Raw genomic sequence first — 18,774 nt, 5'->3', positions numbered from 1 at the left:
CTTTATCGCCTTCTTAAACGTTTGTACGAACCTCTCAGCCAATCCATTTGTGGCTGGATGATACGGGGCGGATGTGTAATGCCTTACCCCATTCCTTCTCATAAATTTTCGAAACTCTTCAGACACAAACTGTGGTCCATTATCAGAGCAAATCTGCTCTGGCAAGCCGTTTCTGGCAAATATGGTCCGTAGGACTGCAATCGTTTTCTCTGTAGTGGTTGAGGACATTTTTATCACCTCAGGCCACTTCGAATGAGCATCCACTGCTATTAAGAACATTGAGTCCATGAATGGACCAGCAAAATCAATATGCACCTGTTGCCATGGAGAGGAGGGCCACTCACATGGGTGTAGAGGGGCATGTGGTGGTGCATTTTGGACCTTCTGGCATCCTGAGCAGCTCTTGGTTAGGTCTTCGATTTGTCGATCGATTCCTGGCCACCACACATAAGCCCTAGCAAGGCTTTTCATTTTCACTTCCCCCCAGATGACCTTCATGTAGCTCATTTAGCACTCTCTCCCTTAACTTGGGTGGAATCACCACTCTGGATCCACACATCACTGTCCCCTGGCATACTGACAGCTGTTCTCTTCTGGATGAGAATGCTGGCAACAGTGAGTCGCCATGTGTTGGCCATCCCCTTACCGTCAAATCATATACCCGAGCAGCGTCGGATCATTGCGGGTCTCCTTCTCTATATCCACGTTCGTTACTGGCAATCGTTCAATTATTGGCGAATAAAATATCTTGATAGGGTCCACTGCTGGTGCTTCCTCCACAGTTGGCAGTGGCAGGCGCGATAGCCCATCAGCGTTTCCATGGTGTTTCGTGCCTTTATATTCGATTTCATATTGATTTGCCCCTAGAAACAGGGACCATCTTTGTAACCGTTGTGCAGTCATCACTGGAACGCCCTTCTTAGGATTAAAGATGGAGACAAGTGGTTGGTGGTCTGTCAGCAAGGTGAACTTCTGCCCATGCAGATAGTGGTTGAATTTTTTTACTCCCCATACTAGGCTGAGGGCCTCCCTGTCAATCTGGGCGTAGTTGCGCTCGACTGAGGTTAGTGACCGAGACGCAAAGGCTACTGGCCTCTCCAACCCGTCTGGGAATTTGTGCGACAGCACCGCTCCAATACCATAGGGTGATGCATCACATGCCAAACGAATTGGTAGTGCTGGGTTGAAATGGGCCAACACCTCTTTTGATGTGATCAATTCTTTACACTTCTGGAAAGCTCATCTACGTTCGGCATTCTACTTCCATGGTACCCCTGTTTGCAGTAGGGTGTTCAGTGGGTGTAATACCATGGACAAATTTGGTAAGAACTTATGGTAGTAGTTTACCAGCCTGAGGAACGACCTCAGTTGTGACACATTTTCCGGTGCTGGAGCCTTGACAACTGCCTCAATCTTTTATGGGGACTTATGTAACCCCTCTTCATCGATGACGTGGCCACAATACGAGATCTGCTTCTGGAAAAACTCACACTTGTGGCGATTAGCTCGTAGCCCATATTCCTTTAATCTGGTGAGCACCTTCTCCAAGTTGGCGAGGTGATCACTGTCATTTTCGCCCTTGACCAGGATATCGTCCAAATAACACTGGGTCCCTGGAATCCCTTGCAGGACTTGATCCATCGCCCTTTGCCAAATAGCCGGAGCTGATGCTACCCCGAACACCAGCCAGTTGTATTGATAAAGACCTTTATGAGTGTTAATCGTAAGGTATTGTTTCGAGGCTTCTTCTACCTCCATTTGCAAGTACGCCTGGGCTACATCAATTTTGGTGAAGCGTTTACCTCCAGATAGCGAGGCGAATATATCCTCAATTCGTGGAAGTGGATATTGTACCGTGTGAAGGACTGGGTTCACTGTCACCTTAAAATCCCCACAGATGCGGACCTTCTTTGGTTCCCCAGGCGTATTACTCAACGACCTCTTCATTACAGGAATGATGGGTGTAGCCCACTCGCTCCAGTCTACTTTGGACAGTACTCCTGAACGTTCCAACCCTTCCAGCTCTGCTTTGACAGCTGGTCTGATCGCATAAGGCACTGGTCTGGCCTTAAGAAACTTTGGGCTTGCATTTTCCTCTATTTTAATCGTTGCTGTTATGCCTTTTAGTGTTCCGAGTCCCTCCTGGAACACTTCTTTTGCGTCAGTCAGCATTTTTGACAGTCGTCCAGATGTGACGTCATCATCCTTTTTGGCCTCAACCTTCAGTGCCTGTATGGAATGCCAATCTAATTGTATCTTCCGGATCCATTCACGTCCTAGCAGTGGTGGTCCTCCATCTGGCAATACATATATATCCATTTTAGGTATTTCCTGGCCTTTATATATCACTTTCACCCTTATTTTTCCTTTGGGGTAGACTTTTTGCCCCGTGTACGTCTTCAAGACAATCTCTGTAGCTTTCAAGGGTATATGTGAAAATAGCCGCTTGTAGTCCCTTTGGTTTATGACTGTTAGGGCTGATCCTGTGTCCAATTCCATTTTCACTTGGACTCCGTCTATCTTGAGTGTAACCCAGATAGTCTGGTGATCCTCCATTTTGGTTACCTTATGTAGTTTCAGACAACCCAGCTCCTTGCTTCTGGAGTCTGTGTCACTTTTCTGTTCATCTGAACTACTGTCCATCACCTTGTGTACCTTTTTGTACTTCTCCTGTGGAGATTTCTTGCTGTTGGTTTTCTTCCCAGACCTGCAGACTCTTGCTATGTGTCCTGCTTTTCCACACTGTCTTCACACTTGGTCCTTGAACCAACAATCCTTCTGGTCATGTGTTGTTCTGCCGCAGCGATAGCACTTCCCTGTTCCATAGGACATTTCATTGGTGCCATATTCTTGCGGTCTCCGTTGTATCTCTGCAGCGCCCCTTGCGGCTGCTTCGTGTGATACTGCCATACTGAAAGCCTTGTCCAGCGTAAGATCCTTTTCTGATAGAAGCCGTTTCTGGGTTCCTTCACTTTGCAGCCCACACACAAACTTGTCCCTTAACGTACCTGCTAGTCCCGCTCCAAACTGGCAGTGTTTCGATAGCTTGCGCAGTTCCGTTAGGTACTCAGTATTGTTTTCGTCTTTGTGTTGGTTCCTTTTATGGAACTTAAATCGTTCTGCTATCAGCAGCGGTGTGGGGTTTAATGGTCCTGTAGGATTTCTACTATGCTTTCGAAATTCTTGTTCACAGGCTTCTCTGGGGTTATTAGGTTTCGCAGTAACCCATAAGTTTTTGCACCCATGGAATTTAACAAAACCAGTGCTTTCCTAGCATCTGGCACTTCATTCACCCTGCAGTACACCTCAATACATTCCACATATGTCGCCCAATCTTCGACTTCATTGTCGAACGTAGAGATGCTGCCACTCTTCGGCACCCCTGGGTGTGATTTAACTGTCAAAAATGGCGTCTCCCGCGCTTCCCCTTCTTCTCCGCTGGCACAAAATGGCGTCTCCCGTGCTTTGCTTCCTTCCCGCGCTCGCCCTTCTTCTCCGCTGCGGCTTCTAAAAATGGCGTCTCCCGCGCTCTTCCTTCTTCTCCCCGCGGACACTGTTCAGCCCTTCAGCCCTGGCTGTGCTCTGCGCGTTATTATTTTATTTTTTTTGTGCGCCTTTCCCGTTTCCGCCGCTCGGTCCTGAACCCGGCTGTTGCTTTACCCTCTCTCTCTCTGTTTTGTTTTTCCTCGACCCAGCTCGGTTTTCAACCCCCGGCTGCGCCCTGTGCGCTTCACCCTCTGTCTTACCCCGTCGACGCTGCTCGGCTTTCTCTCCGCCGTCGGTTGGCTCCAGCCGCCGCTGTCCAGGAAGGGTCTGCGCTGTACCTGTCGTCAGTCTATTGCTGATCATCGTGGCTGGGGAACCAAGCCCGGCTCTCCACAGTCTCCCCTGCGATGTTCACTCTCTGCCGGATGACTGGGCGGTTGCTCGTGGTCGACGCCCGTGCTTCTGGCCTCGACTTTCTTCCACCGCCCGCCCGGAGCGAATCCTCGAAGGGAAATGCAGAGTTGCAGGTAGATTCGAATCAACACTCGTCGCCACTGTTAGATCCATGATTCTGAGAGTATGATGTTTTTCAATAACCACACGGATGCTGTAACTGAACAATCAACAGGTATTTACTGAAGTAGGGTAATCTCAAGACCTGGGTACAGAGGCATGCTCAAGGCTTATATACAGGTGTGGTCACTGCCGGCACTACAGTATACAGGAGCTGTAAAAGTAGTTCTCTCTTAAAGGTACATACACTACACAATGCATCTACTATTTCTAGGGCCACTTCCTTAAGTACCCTAGGATGTAGATTATCAGGCCCTGGGGATTTATCGGCCTTCAATCCCATCAATTTCCCTAACACCATTTCCCTGCAAATACTGATTTCTTTCAGTTCCTCCCTTTCATCAGACCCTATGTTCCCCGACATCTCTGGGAGGTTATTTGTGTCATCCTTTGTGAAGACAGAACCAAAATATGTATTTAATTGGTCTGCCATTTCTTTGTTCCCCATAGCCAATCAACCTAACCCGCAGTCCAAAGATGTGCGGGTTAGGTTGATTGGCTATGATAAAAAATTGACCCTTAGTGTTAGGGTGATTAAATACGTGGGGTTATGGGGATAGGGTGGGATATGTGTTGGTGCAGGGGTTACGGGGATCGGGTGGGATATGTGTCGGTGCAGGCTCGATGGGCCGTAATGGCCTCTATCTGTACTGTGAGGTTTCTGTGATTTCTGTGATTATAAATTCCCCTGATTCTGACTGCAAGGGACCTATGCTTGACTTCACCAATCTTTTTCTCTTCACATATCTATAAAAGCTTTTACAGTCAGTTTTTATGTTCCCTGAAAGCTTACTCTCATATTCTATTTTCCCCTTCTTAATTAATCCCTTTGTCCTCCTTTGTTGAATCCTAAACTGCTCCCAATCCTCAGGTTTACTGCTTTTTCTGGCCAATTTATATGTCCTCTCCTTGGATCTTATGCTATCCCTAATTTCCCTTGTTAGCCATGGTTGAGTCACCTTTTTTGTTTTATTTTTATACCAAACTGGGATAAACAAATTCTGTAGTTCATCCATGCGGTCTTTGAATGTTTGCCATTGCCTATCCACCGTCAACCCTTTGAGTGACATTCCCCAATCAATCCTACCCAACTCGTGCCTCAGACCATCGTAGTTTCCTTTATTTAAATTCAGGACCCTAATCTCTGAGTCAACTACTTCATTCTCCATCTTAATGAAGAATTCTATCATATTAAGATCGCTCCGACCCAAGGCGCCTCGTACAACAAGATTGCTAATTAATCCTTTCTCGTTACATAATACCCAGTCTAAGATGGCCTGATCGCTGGTTGGTTCCTCAACATATTGGTCCAGGAAACCATCCCGTAAACACTCCAGGAATTCCTCCTCCACAATATTGTTACTAATTTGGTTAGCCCAATCTATATGTAGATTAAAGTCGCCCATGATGACTGCTGTGCCCTTATTGCACGCTTCTCTAATTTCCCTTTTAATGCCACCTCCAACCTCCGCATTACTGTTTGGAGGTCTATATACTACTCCCACTAACGTTTTCTGCCCCTTGGTATTTCTCATTTCTACCCATACAGATTCCACATCATCAGAGCTAATATCCTTCCTTACAATTGTGTTAATCCCTTCTTTAACCAGCAATGCTACCCCACCTCCCTTTCCTTTTTGCCTATCTTTCCTGAATATTGAATACCCCTGGATGTTGAGTTCCCAGCCTTGGCCAACCTGGAGCCATGTTTCCATAATCCCAATCAAATCATATTCGTTTACCTCTATTTGCGCAGCTAATTCATCCACCTTATTACGAATGCTCCTCGCATTAAGACACAAAGCCTTCAGGCTTGTTTTTTTAACACTCTTAGACTTATTAGAATTATTATTTTACTGTGGCCATGTTTGATTTAAACCGTTGGTTTCTCTGACTGCCACTTATGTTTTTCTCCTTCCTATCTTTTGCTTTTATCCTTGTTTCCCTTTCCTCTGTCCCCCTGCTCAGGTTCCCAACCCCCTGCCATTTTAGTTTAAACCCTCCCCCAGAGCACTAGCAAACACTCCCTCTAGGACATCCGGTTTGAATTGGTCCCACCTCCCCCAGAACCGGTTCCAATGTCCCAGGAATTTGAATCCCTCCCCCTCGCACCATTCCTCTAGCCACGTATTCATCTGAAATATCCTTCTATTTCTACTCTGACTAGCACGTGGCACTGGTAGCAATCCTGAGATTGCTACCTTTGAGGTCCTATTTTTTAATTTACCTCCTAACTCCCTATATTCAGCTTTTAGGACCTCTTCCCATTTTTTACCAATATCATTGGTACCTATATGCACCACGACAACTGGCTGTTCACCCTCCCCTTCCAAAATGTTCTGCAGCCGCTCTGAGACATCCTTTACCCTTGCACCAGGGAGGCAACATACCATCCTGGAGTCTCGTTTGCAGCCACAGAAACACCTATCTATTCCCCTTACAATAGAATCCCCTATTACTATAGCTCTACCCCACTTTTTCCTCCCGTTCTGTGCAGCAGAGCCACCCCTGGTGCCAGGAAGTTGGCTGCTGCTGTCTTCCTCTGATAAGCCATCCCCCCCAACAGTATTCAAAGTGGTATATCTGTTTGAGAGGGGGATGTCCACAGGGGACCCCTGCACTACCTGCCTGCACCTACTACTCTGTTTGTTAGTCACCCCTTCCCTTTCTGCCTGTGCAACCTTTGCCTGCGGTGTGCCCAACTGCTCAAATGTGATATCCACGACGTCCTCAGCATCGCCAATGGTCCAGTATGTATCCAATTGCAGCTACAGCGCCGCAATGCAGTCTGCCAGTAGCTGCAGCTGGACACACTTCCTGCACACATAGTTGTCAGGGACACAGGAAGTGTCCCTGAGTTCCCACATAGTGCAGGAGGTGCATACCACGGCACAGAGCTCTCCTGTCATGACTTACCCTTTAATTAATTGAAATTAAATTAAATGAAATCAATCCCACCAATTACACTACAGTTAAATGGTATATATAAGGGCCCTGGTTTACCAACAGTCCCCGCTACACCACAGAGAGCTTAGAAACTATAAACCACAGAGTTTAAGTTTAAAAAGAGAGAAATACTCACCAACCAATCACTTGCCTGCTCTTTGGTGATGTCACACTTCGATTACTTTTTACTTCTCTCCCCCCCTCTGAGTACGGAGACTGGAGACTAGTAAGCCTACCTGAGCCTCACTGCCGCTTTTAAACCTCGCCGCCTGGTTCCTTGCAGGTCTGCTGCCACCGCCACCGCTCTGAGGCCTACATGAGCCTCGCTGCTGCTTTTAAACCTCGCCACCTGGTTCCTTGCAGGTCTGCTGCCACCGCCGCCGCTCTGAGGCCTACCTGAGCCTCGCTGCCGCTTTTAAACCTTGCCGCCTGGTTCCTTGCAGGTTCGTTGCCGCCGCCGCCGCTCTGAGGCCTACCTGAGCCTCGCTGCCGCTTTTAAACCTTGCCGCCTGGTTCCTTGCAGGTCCGTTGCCGCCGCCGCCGCTCTGAGGCCTACCTGAGCCTCGCTGCCGCTTTTAAACCTCGCCGCCTGGTTCCTTGCAGGTCTGCTGCCGCCGCCGCCGCGCTGAGCCTCCAGCAGAATCAAGAGATATGGGGATCATGCAGGAAAGTGGAGTTGAGGTCGAAGATCAGCCATGATCTTATTAAATGGCGAAGCAGATACTCCTACTCCTAATTCTTATGTTCTTATGTGTGAAAGTACAGGTCTGTGAGGCCTGGGTGTGAAAATACCATCTGTGAGGCCTGGGTGTGAAAGTACCATCTGTGAGGCCTGGGTGTGAGGGTACCAGTCTGTGGGGCCTTGATGTGAAGATGCAGGTCTGTGGGGCCTTGATGTGAAGATGCAGGTCTGTGGGGCCTTGATGTGAAGATGGAAGTCTGTGGGGCTGTGGTGTGAGGGTACCAGTCTGTGGGGCTGTGGTGTGAGGGTACCAGTCTGTGGGGCTGTGGTGTGAGGGTACCAGTCTGCGGGACCTTAGTATGAAGGTACCAGTCTGTCGAGCCTGGGTGTGAAGATGCAGGTCTGTGGGGCCTTGGTGTGAATGTACAGGTCTGTGGGGCCTTGGTGTGAATGTACAGGTCTGTGGGGCCTTGGTGTGAAAGTACAGATCTGTGGGGCCTTGGTGTGAATGTACAGGTCTGTGGGGCCTTGGTGTGAAAGTACAGGTCTGTGGGGCCTTGGTGTGAAAGTACAGGTCTGTGGGGCCTTGGTGTGAAAGTACCGGTCTGTGGGGCCTTGGTGTGAAGATGCAGGTCTGTGGGGCCTTGATGTGCAGGTATGATGAAGGATACACACCCAAAACATCAAAAGCTGGGCTGTTGCTAAACCCCGAATTTCCTCCAGCTTAACGCTCTCTTTACCTGTGGGTTGAACTTATCCCATTGAGCAATTACTAGCCATTAATGAGCTCAGAAGGATGGCTGGTGAGGGAAATGAAAAAATTATACTTACCTATTATGTCCGTGTGTAATTGAGACACGGACTGCAGGAGCTGGTTACAACAGGTGTTTACTGAGTGGAGACAAAACTGGAACTACTATGCAAAGTTACTACACAGGCTTATATACAGGGGTGGTCACTACTGGTACTGCAGTATACAGGGGCTGCAGAATATAGTTCCTTCTGCAAAGTACACACACTACAATTCCTCCCCTTTTAGCTAAACAGTACATAACATTCGATTAATAATTAAATAACATATTTACAATTACAGTTGCTAGATACATTAGCTGAAGTTAAGCAATTATAAGTTCAGTCTTTGAGGAGGCTTCCTGATTCTGTCTGGATAACGCCTCTTTGGGGTATCCGGTTCTTCTGGCAAAGTTGATTCGGGATCAACGTCATTGTTTGGTTTGTCTGCTTCCAATATCACCGATTCTGAGGTAGATGCAATTGGTACTTCGGTTTCATCACCAGGTGTATCGGATCGTGGTGTGGAATTGACGTTTTCCAGTGACTCTAGAATCTGGTCAGCATGGCGTCTTACAATGCTCTCTCCAACGTCCACGGTATACATTAGAGGTCCTTGCCGTGTGCAGATCGTTCCTGGCTGCCATTTCTCTGTGCGGTAGTCCCGGGCCAAAACTGGTTGACCTATCTTGAAACTCCTGGTTGGCCTTTCATTCATATTCTGAAACTGCCTGTTCTCCACATCTCTTCTGATGTTTGGCTTAACCAAATCCAAGCGGCATCTTAGTCTTCGATTGAAGAACATCATGGCTGGAGTTTGGTTGGTAACCGCATGTGTCGCATTCCGGTAGGCAAACAAGAAGTTACCCACCTTGTGTTGTAGGGGTATGTCTTCATTACACATTGCCTTGATAGCCTTCTTGAATGTTTGAACGAACCTCTCAGCTAATCCATTGGTGGCTGGATGATATGGGGCAGATGTGTAATGCTTAACACCATTGTTCTTTAAGAACCTCCGGAACTCTTCAGACACAAACTGTGGTCCATTGTCAGAGCAAATCTGTTCAGGCAGCCCATTTCTGGCGAATATGGTTCGTAAGACTGTGATAGTTTTTTCTGTGGTGGTTGAGGACATTTTTATTACCTCTGGCCACTTTGAATGTGCATCCACCGCAATTAAAAACATCGAGTCCATAAATGGACCAGCAAAATCAATATGCACCCTTTGCCATGGAGATGAGGGCCACTCCCATGGATGTAGAGGGGCTTGTGGTGGGGCGTTTTGGACCTTCTGGCATCCTGTACAGCTCTTGGTCATCTCTTCGATTTCTCTATCGATTCCCGGCCACCACACAAACGCTCTGGCTAAGTTCTTCATTTTTACCCCTCCCAGATGACCCTCATGAAGCTCATTGAGCACTCTATCCTTCAATTTGGTTGGAATTACTACTCTGGATCCACACATCAAGGTTCCTCTGCACACTGACAGCTGTTCTCTTCTCAGCGAGAATGCTGGCAGCAGTGGTTCGCCATGTGCTGGCCATCCCTTCACCGTTAAATCATAGACCCTGGAGAGTGTCGGGTCATTTCGTGTTTCCTTTTCTATGTTTGCATTCGTCACAGGTAGACATTCGACTATGGTCGAGTGGAAAGCTCCACAGGATCCACTGCAGGTGCTTCTTCCACCGTCGACAACGGTAGTTGCGACAATCCATCAGCATTCCCATGCTGTTTAGTTCCTTTGTACTCGATGTCATATTGGTGTGCCCCTAGGAAAAGGGACCACCTCTGTAGCCGTTGTGCTGTCATTATCGGGACGCCCTTCTGAGGGTTGAAAATGGAGACAAGAGGTTGATGATCAGTTAGTAGAGTAAATTTCTGACCGTGCAGGTAGTGACTGAACTTCTTCACCCCCCACACCAGGCTGAGGGCCTCTCTGTCAATCTGGGCGTAGTTACGCTCGGCTGAAGTTAACGAGCGTGATGCAAAAGCTATCGGCCTCTCTGAACCATCAAGGAATTTATGTGACAGTACCGCCCCAACACCGTAGGGAGACGCATCACACGCCAGTCTTATCGGTAGTGATGGGTTGTAGTGAGCCAATACTTCTCTTGAAGTGGTTAGGTCTTTACTCTTCTGAAAGGCCCGCTTACATTCATTGCTCCATTTCCAAGCTACTCCAGTTTGTAGTAGGGCGTTCAGTGGGTGCAGAATTGTGGACAAATTCGGCAAAAACTTATGGTAGTAATTCACCAATCCTAGGAATGACCTCAGTTGCGACACATTTTCAGGCGCTGGAGCCTTAACTACTGCTTCAATTTTGTCAGGGAACTTATGTAACCCCTCTTCATCAATCACGTGGCCACAATACGATATCTGTTTCTTAAAAAACTCGCACTTGGGGCGATTGGCTTGTAGCCCATGTTCTCTTAGTCTAGTGAGCACCTGCTCTAGGTTGGCAAGGTGTTCACTGTCATTTTCACCTGTCACTAGGATGTCGTCCAAGTAACACTGGGTCCCCTGAATCCCTTGCAGGACTTGTTCCATCGCTCTTTGCCATATCGCCGGAGCTGATGCTACTCCGAATACCAGTCGATTATACTGGTAAAGACCTTTGTGAGTGTTTATCGTGAGATACTTCCTATAGGATTCGTCAACCTCCATCTGCAAATATGCTTGTGCTAGGTCAATTTTTGTAAAACGCTTCCCTCCAGATAGTAAGGCGAAAATATCTTCTATCCTTGGAAGAGGATACTGTACTGTGTGAAGGACTGGGTTCACCATCACCTTGAAGTCCCCACAGATACGAACCTTCCTTGGCTCCTCAGACTTATTGTTTAACGTTTTTTTCATGACAGGAATGATGGGTGTCGCCCACTCGCTCCAGTCTACCTTAGATAACACGCCTGCATTCTCCAGATTCTCCAGCTCTGCCTCGACAGCTGGGCGAATTGCATACGGTACCGGTCTTGCTTTGAAAAACTTGGGGATTGCATTCTCCTCTATTTTTATCGAGGCGGTTACGCCTTTAAGAGTTCCCAGTTCTTGATGAAATACCTCTTTAGCGTTAGCTAAGATTTCTGACAATCGTCCAGGTGTGACATCGTCATCCTTTTTACCAGCCACAGTCAGTGCCTGAATGGAATGCCAGTCTAAACCTATCTTTCTGATCCATTCACGTCCCAATAACGGTGGTCCACCATCTTGCAGTATGTACAGATACAATTTCTGTATTTCTTTGCCTTTGTATTCGACAGGCACCCTTATTATCCCTCTGGGGTATACTTTCTGCCCCGTATACGTCTTCAAGACAATGGATGTCTCTTTCAAGGATATGTGTGAGAATAGCCGCTCGTAGTCTCGTCGATTCATGACGGTCAGGGCTGATCCTGTATCCAATTCCATTTTGACTTGGGACCCTGCTATTGTGAGGGTGACCCACATGGTTTGGTGATCCTCTTTCGCGATAACGTTGTGAAGTTTGAGACAGCTTAGTCTCTTGTTCCCGGATTCACTATCGCTCTTCTGGTCTTCGGAACTACTGTCCGTCATCTTTTGTACTTTCCTGTACTGTTCCTTAGTAGCCTTTTTGTTGTCGTTAGTCTTCTTTCCAGACCTGCAAACTTGTGCAATGTGTCCCATCTTTCCGCATTGCCTGCATATTTTGTCCTTGGACCAGCAGTCCTTCTGGTCATGATTTGTTCTGCCGCAGCGATAACATTTTTCAAATCCCCGTGTCATTTCATGGGTGCCGTATTCCTGTGGCTTTTGCTGTATTTCCGCAGCTCCCCTTGCTGCTGCTTTGTACGATACTGCCAAGCTGAAAGCCTTATCCAGCGTCAGCTCTTTCTCTGAGAGTAACCTCTTCTGGGTTCCTTCACTCAGGAGTCCACAGACAAATTTGTCCCGTAGAGTGTCTGTCAGTTCTGCTCTGAACTGGCAGTGCTTTGATAGCTTGTGTAGTTCCGTAAGGTAATCAGCATTGCTCTCATCTTTATGCTGATTTCTCCTGTGGAATTTAAATCTTTCTGCTATCAGCAGTGGTGTAGGATTTAGGTGTTCCTGTAGGATATCAACAATTTCGTTAAAACTCTTCACCGTCGGTTTGGCTGGAGTGATCAGGTTCCGCAATAGGCCATACGTTCTTGCGCCCATTAAGTTTAGTAATACCGATGCCTTTTTCTCATCGGCTACTTCGTTTGCCTTGCAATATACTTTGACTCTTTCCACATACGTGGTCCAGTCTTCTATTGCATTATCGAAGGCAGTGATATTGCCAGTCTTCGGCATCTTGGAAATCTAAGATGGCACCTCCCGCGCTTTTCCTTCTTCCCCGCTGGATTAAAATGGCGCCTCCCACGCTTTCTGTCTTCCCCGCTGCTGCTAGCGCTGTTGCTGGCGTTTTTATGCCTTGATGGTGACGCCCTATGGTCTTCGCGCACTTCCCCCCGCGCTGCTGCTAACGCCGCTCTCCGCGGTCCCCGTGGCAAACTGCAGCTCCTCGCGGCTTTCTGTGCTTCTAATTTCTTTTATTTTCCCGTCGTCAGAGCAAACCCTACGGGACACTTTCCTCCCTCTTCTCGGGTCTGTATGCTGCCCGGCTTTGTAGCACCGGCCGCGCCCTGTGTGCTCCACCCTCTCTCTCTCTCTCCTCTTCCTGACAACGCTGCTCGGCCCCGTTGAAAAGCCACCCGATCGAGCTCTAGCCCGCCGCAGCCCAGGAAGTATCAGTGTACTACCTGCCACCAGCCCGATTAGCTGGAACACCATAGACAGGATAACCAAGCCCCGCTCTCGACAGCCTCTCCTGCAATCTTCAAATCCGATGAATCAGAGGTGGTTGCCCACGGTCGACGCTCGTTTCTGCTGTTTGTTTGTTTTTTTTTCGTTCCTTCTTCCTTCTGGCCTCGACCTCTGACAACTTCGCTTCAGGGATGGATCCCCATGAGGTGGTGCAGACTGTAGGTAAGTTCGGATCTGCTCGTCGCCAGTATTATGTCCGTGTGTAATTGAGACACGGACTGCAGGAGCTGGTTACAACAGGTGTTTACTGAGTGGAGACAAAACTGGAACTACTATGCAAAGTTACTGCACAGGCTTATATACAGGGGTGGTCACTACTGGTACTGCAGTATACAGGGGCTGCAGAATATAGTTCCTTCTGCAAAGTACATACACTACATTACCCATAGAAGTTGCTCTTAAAGGTTAAGGTACAGTACTGTGAAAGTATAATGGGAGCTTTAATTCTGCATTTGGCATGTGCTGTACTTGACACAGGATGAACTGGGTGTTAGCACCTTGTGGTTCCCACTCAGTTGGGGTAATTTTAACTTTTATCATATGAAGAAAAACAGCTGATAGCAAATCGGCCACCTGTTTTTACACCTTGACCGATTTTATTCAATGGAAAAGAAAATTGAGGTTAAAATGGGTTTTCAATTTGCTATCATCCATTTTACGCCTGCCGATAAAAGTTAAAATTGGGGTGGGGAGGGGGCAGTATTTGTCCTAGTTACATATTTGCATCTTTTTTACCACATAAGGACGTTAAATATCACAGATTCACATTGACCTGTTTAATTAAAATAGGGTCTGTTCAAAAGTAGTGAACCACGAAGCGAATTACTTATAGCCTTTTCTGTGAAAAATGTAAATTGATCATTTATTTTTCAGCAGTGCTGCCCAATATGTATTGTGATGCACAAGGCATCGCAGTGGTGTGGGACGGGCAGGATGGACCAGAGGGTCTTTTTCTGTCCGTCATTGTTCGTATGTTTGTAATATGACTTTGCCTTTTCAGACTGTATTGACTCACTTTACTTTGCCAGTTGATGATCTAATAGGCAGATGAGATAAGCGTGCACCTTATCCCCCTCAGACCCACATTACAGGGGGCACTGCCATTGCTGCTGGGGCAGGTACTTTACCCAGCCTCCTTCAGTTCCATCTGACACTGCCTCAGTCCCCTGTTGGCAGAAATTGGATCCTGCCCCCTTCTTGTCTTCAATACAGGCAGCACTGTTGCAGTTGGCAAGTAACAGGCCCTTTGACCTCTTTGTTAGTTTGCAGCTGTCCACTGCTGTTGGCAGGTATTAAATAGTCCGATATTTTGGTGCCAGGCCATCACTACGCCCAGTCAGTGTGCTTGTGTTTTATTGAACTGTTAGCGATACAGTACTGTGCTGAAGCTGACTTTCTGTACCGGGACCAACCCAACTGCAAACCTCAAAGCAACAGAAATCAGTAGAGTGTCTTGGTGCTGGCTGACTCCTGCTCTTCACTCACTCTAGTTCCATCATCGTGCATGGGAAGTTACTGTTCTCTTACCCACCCGACTTCCTTCTAATATTTAATTTTCTTTTCCTTCTATTAAGGAGGAAACCTCCTCACAGGTCACTGTAGTTCTATGACTGGATGACAACATTTTGTAATGGTTGCTGGGCGTGACACCTTTGCTGAATGTTGAATGCCTTATACCCCTGCACTCCCTTCCCTCTCACCGAAAGAATGGCAGGGTCTGATGAGGTCTTGATAGCAATTGGGTGTCAGGGGCAGGTACTCTGTGGAGGAAGTAGCTCTGTTTTGCATCTGTGATTCTATACAATAATATCCCCGAGTACTGGGTGGAATTGTTACCACAAGGAGTAGTTGAGGCAACTAGCATAAATACATTTAAGGGGAAGCTAGATAAACACATGAGGGAGAAAGGAATAGAAGGTTATGCTGATAAGCTTAGAAGAAGAGGGTTGGGAGGAAGATTGTGTGGAGCATAAACACTGGCTTGACCAATTGGGCTGAATGGCCTGTTTCTGTGCTGTACATTCTAAGTAATTCTATGTATTTCTATATGAAAATTCTGGCAGGGGATGGGGTGGGGGCAGAGCCTGGGTTCCTGACCCATTTCACTTCCGTTTGCCCCGCTGACAGCCTGATGAAAGGTGGCAGGAGGCCTGGGGTAGCAGCAGGAATGGCCCCAAAATGCTGTAAGTGGAGGCAGAGGGCCTAGTAAAGGTCTCCTTTCTCTGCAATTCACCCGGAATGGCTTGCCTGCAGAAGGCCTTGGTCTCAGCGGGGTCTTTAGTGAAATACTTCTCCCAGACTTCGGACACGCTGTGGCCCCCTTTAAGCTTTCTTCCTGCCTCTTCCAGTCGTATTTCATCATCGCCTGCATTATCCTGGGGGGCCACTGGTGGGCTGCCGCTTGTGGGCAGGAATCCCGCAAGCAACCCGCCATGAACGCGAAACTCATGATCATGGCAGGGTTGGAGGTCATGGTGAGGTTCGGGGGTTATGGTGGGGTTGAGGGTCATGGCAGGGTTGGGGATCATGACAGGGTTGGGGGTTAAGGCAGGGTTGGGGTCATGACAGGGTTGGGGGTTATGGCAGGGTTGGGGTTATGGCAGGGTTGGGGTCATGGCAGGGTTGGGGGTTATGCCAGGGTTGGGGGTTATGGTGGGGTTGGGGTTATGGCAGGGTTGGGGGTTATGCCAGGGTTGGAGGTTATGGTGGGTTGGGGGTTATGGCATGGTCGGAGGTTATGTCAGGGTTGGGGTCATGGCAGGTTCAGAGGTTATGGCAGGGTCGGGGGTTATGGCAGGGTTGGGGGTTATGACAGGGTCGGGGGTTATGCCAGGGTCGGGGGTTATGCCAGGGTCGGGGGGCATGGCAGGATGGGGGTTATGGCAGGATTGGGGGTTATGCCAGGGTTGGGGGTTATGGTGGGGTTGGGGGTTATGGCAGGGTTGGGGGTTAAGGCGGGGTTTGGGGTTAAGGCAGGGTTGGGGGTTATGACAGTGTTGGGGGTTAAGGCAGGGTTGGGGGTCATGGCAGGGATAGAATCCCGCCTGAATCATAGCCCCATGTCTGCAACTCCTCATAAGTGCTCTGTCTGACTTCAATTTTGTGTATGGCACTCTAATAAAGAAACCATATAACACAGTCCCTCTATAACACACTGAGGTGGGTTACAACCTCTGACAACCATACTCAGTATGGCTCTATCAGTAATACAAACACCGTGTAAACTTGGCATGTTCCTCGGCATGGGAGTCACTGAGTGAGATGCACAGCTTACAGCTGTTGTATGGGCACAGAAACCATATGAAGCCTCCTCTCTATAACACTCCCCTGACTAACATGCATCTTTGGCTTGTTGCACAGACAGCCTTTGAGAGCGACTCTGATACTTCAGTAATTACTGGATTCTCTGAGCAAACCTTTTAAGATGCCAATTTGTATCTAGTTTCAAAGCCTTCCTCGGGCAATCTGCAAAGACTGAGACAACAGCTCAGCGACTGCTGACCGCACACAGCAAAACCCCAAAGCACAAAAAAGTTCCTTCGTTTACCTGCTGGACCGTGCTCACAATGTTTGTCTGCTTCGCAGTACTTTCCGGACCTTCATTCTCTGGGTTTTCGGAGACTCCTTTCTTCTTCTTGAAACAGCGGCACAGGAAGGCCAGCGCACAGATGGCGAACAGCCCAGCGGCTGTACCAAGTGTGGTCCCGAGAGCAGTCAGCGAAAGTGACACCTGCATAATGCAAGGGGTTCAACGGTTCGAGAGCAGGCTGCGGATTGCTCTGCTTAACGTTTACCTTTCACATTCAGGGAGAAATCTGCAGCATCCTTTGGCTCCTGCAAACTGGCCAAAGGCAGAACTTATCCTTCACTGCTCAGATCTGAGAGTTCAGTCCTCACACAAAACAAACAGACAGTCAGCATATTACGGAGGAGATCCTGGGGACCGCCATCATCGAGTCCGTCAGAAGCAGGTGGGTAGGATGGAGACTGAGGCAGCAGCACTTCGTGTGGACCCAAGGCTTGTTTCATTCAGAACAGAGAGAGCTCTGATGTCAGTGGGAGAGGCAGGGCTTGTGATGCAATATTAAAGAGGTAACTGGGGCAACCAATAAGAAAGAGAACGATGAACTTAGTTATTAAAATACCACGACAAAATGACAATCATTGTTCACATTTAACATTTCAAACATGCTGACGAGCTGTGAAGAACAACTGTTTGTTGATGATCTGTTCACTTGTTGGCAGAGGAAGGAAAACTGGCAGGGGAAACGAACTGCAATGGTGCAGCAGGTAACTTTATTATTCATTAACTCCTTAACTGGCCCTGGCAATTACCGTAAAATATGATGTATAAATAGCAGCTGAAGTACTTTTTTTCCCCCTGATGAATTTGGTGGGGCTTGTGTGCCACAGTGGTGGGATGCAAGCAGGGTTCAGGAAGTGGAGCCGGGACCAAAGAGGTCGTGTTCCAAGCTAACTGTTCACTATTCCATCCCATTAGATGGGAATGGAAAAACAGATAATTAGATGACAGATCCTGTTCTGACTCCAGCACGCAGTACAGTAAACAGGTCCTGATCTGTACTCCAGGACACAGTACAGTAAACAGATCCTGTTCCTTACTCCAGCATTCAGTACAGTAAACAGATCCTGTTCTGTACTCCAGGACACAGTACAGTAAACAGATCCGGTTCTGTAATCCAGGACACAGTACAGTAAACAGGTCCTGAACTGTACTCCAGGACACAGTACAGTAAACAGGTCCTGTTCTGTACTCCAGGACACAGTAGAGTAAACAGGTTCTGTTCTGTACACCAGGACACAGTACAGTAAACAGGTCGTGTTCTGTACTCCAGGACACAGCACAGTAAACAGATCCTGTTCTGTACTCCAGGACACAGTACAGTAAACAGGTCCTGTTCTGTACACCAGCACTCGGTACAGTAAACAGGTCCTGTTCTGTACTCCAGGACCCAGTACAGTAAACAGACCCTGATCTGTACTCCAGGACACAGTAGAGTAAACTGGTCCTGTTCTGTACACCAGCACTCAGTACAGTAAACAGGTCCTGTTCTGTACACCAGCACTCGGTACAGTAAACAGGTCCTGTTCTGTACACCAGCACTCAGTACAGTAAACAGACCCTGATCTGTACTCCAGGACAGGGTACAGTAAACAGGTCCTGTTCTGTACACCAGCACTCAGTACAGTAAACAGGTCCTGTTCTGTACTCCAGGACCCAGTACAGTAAACAGACCCTGATCTGTACTCCAGGACAGGGTACAGTAAACAGATCCTGTTCTGTACACCAGCACTCAGTACAGTAAACAGGTCCTGTTCTGTACACCAGCACTCAGTACAGTAAACAGACCCTGATCTGTACTCCAGGACACAGTAGAGTAAACAGGTCCTGTTCTGTACTCCAGGACACAGTAGAGTAAACAGGTCCTGTTCTGTACTCCAGGACACAGTACAGTAAACAGATCCTGTTCTGT

At 47.9% G+C, this 18,774-nt stretch overlaps 1 protein-coding gene across 1 annotated transcript in view; it reads right to left on the bottom strand.

The window, feature by feature from the left end:
* syt13 (synaptotagmin XIII) overlaps window positions 1-17,338 on the bottom strand; it is a 91,133-nt gene extending 73,795 nt beyond the window's left edge. The window contains exon 1 of the mRNA XM_086007563.1: window positions 16,827-17,338. Within this exon, the coding sequence (XP_085863689.1) occupies window positions 16,827-17,015 (189 nt within the window). The 5' untranslated portion in view covers window positions 17,016-17,338. The remainder of the gene's footprint in view (window positions 1-16,826) is intronic.
* Window positions 17,339-18,774: the final 1,436 nt, after the last annotated feature.

The sequence above is a fragment of the Somniosus microcephalus genome, chromosome 15, assembly GCF_052327205.1.
Source record: "Somniosus microcephalus isolate GS21.2 chromosome 15, FLI_Smic_1.0, whole genome shotgun sequence".
Lineage (NCBI taxonomy): Eukaryota > Metazoa > Chordata > Chondrichthyes > Squaliformes > Somniosidae > Somniosus > Somniosus microcephalus.
This window is presented reverse-complemented; position numbering and strand designations above follow the sequence as displayed.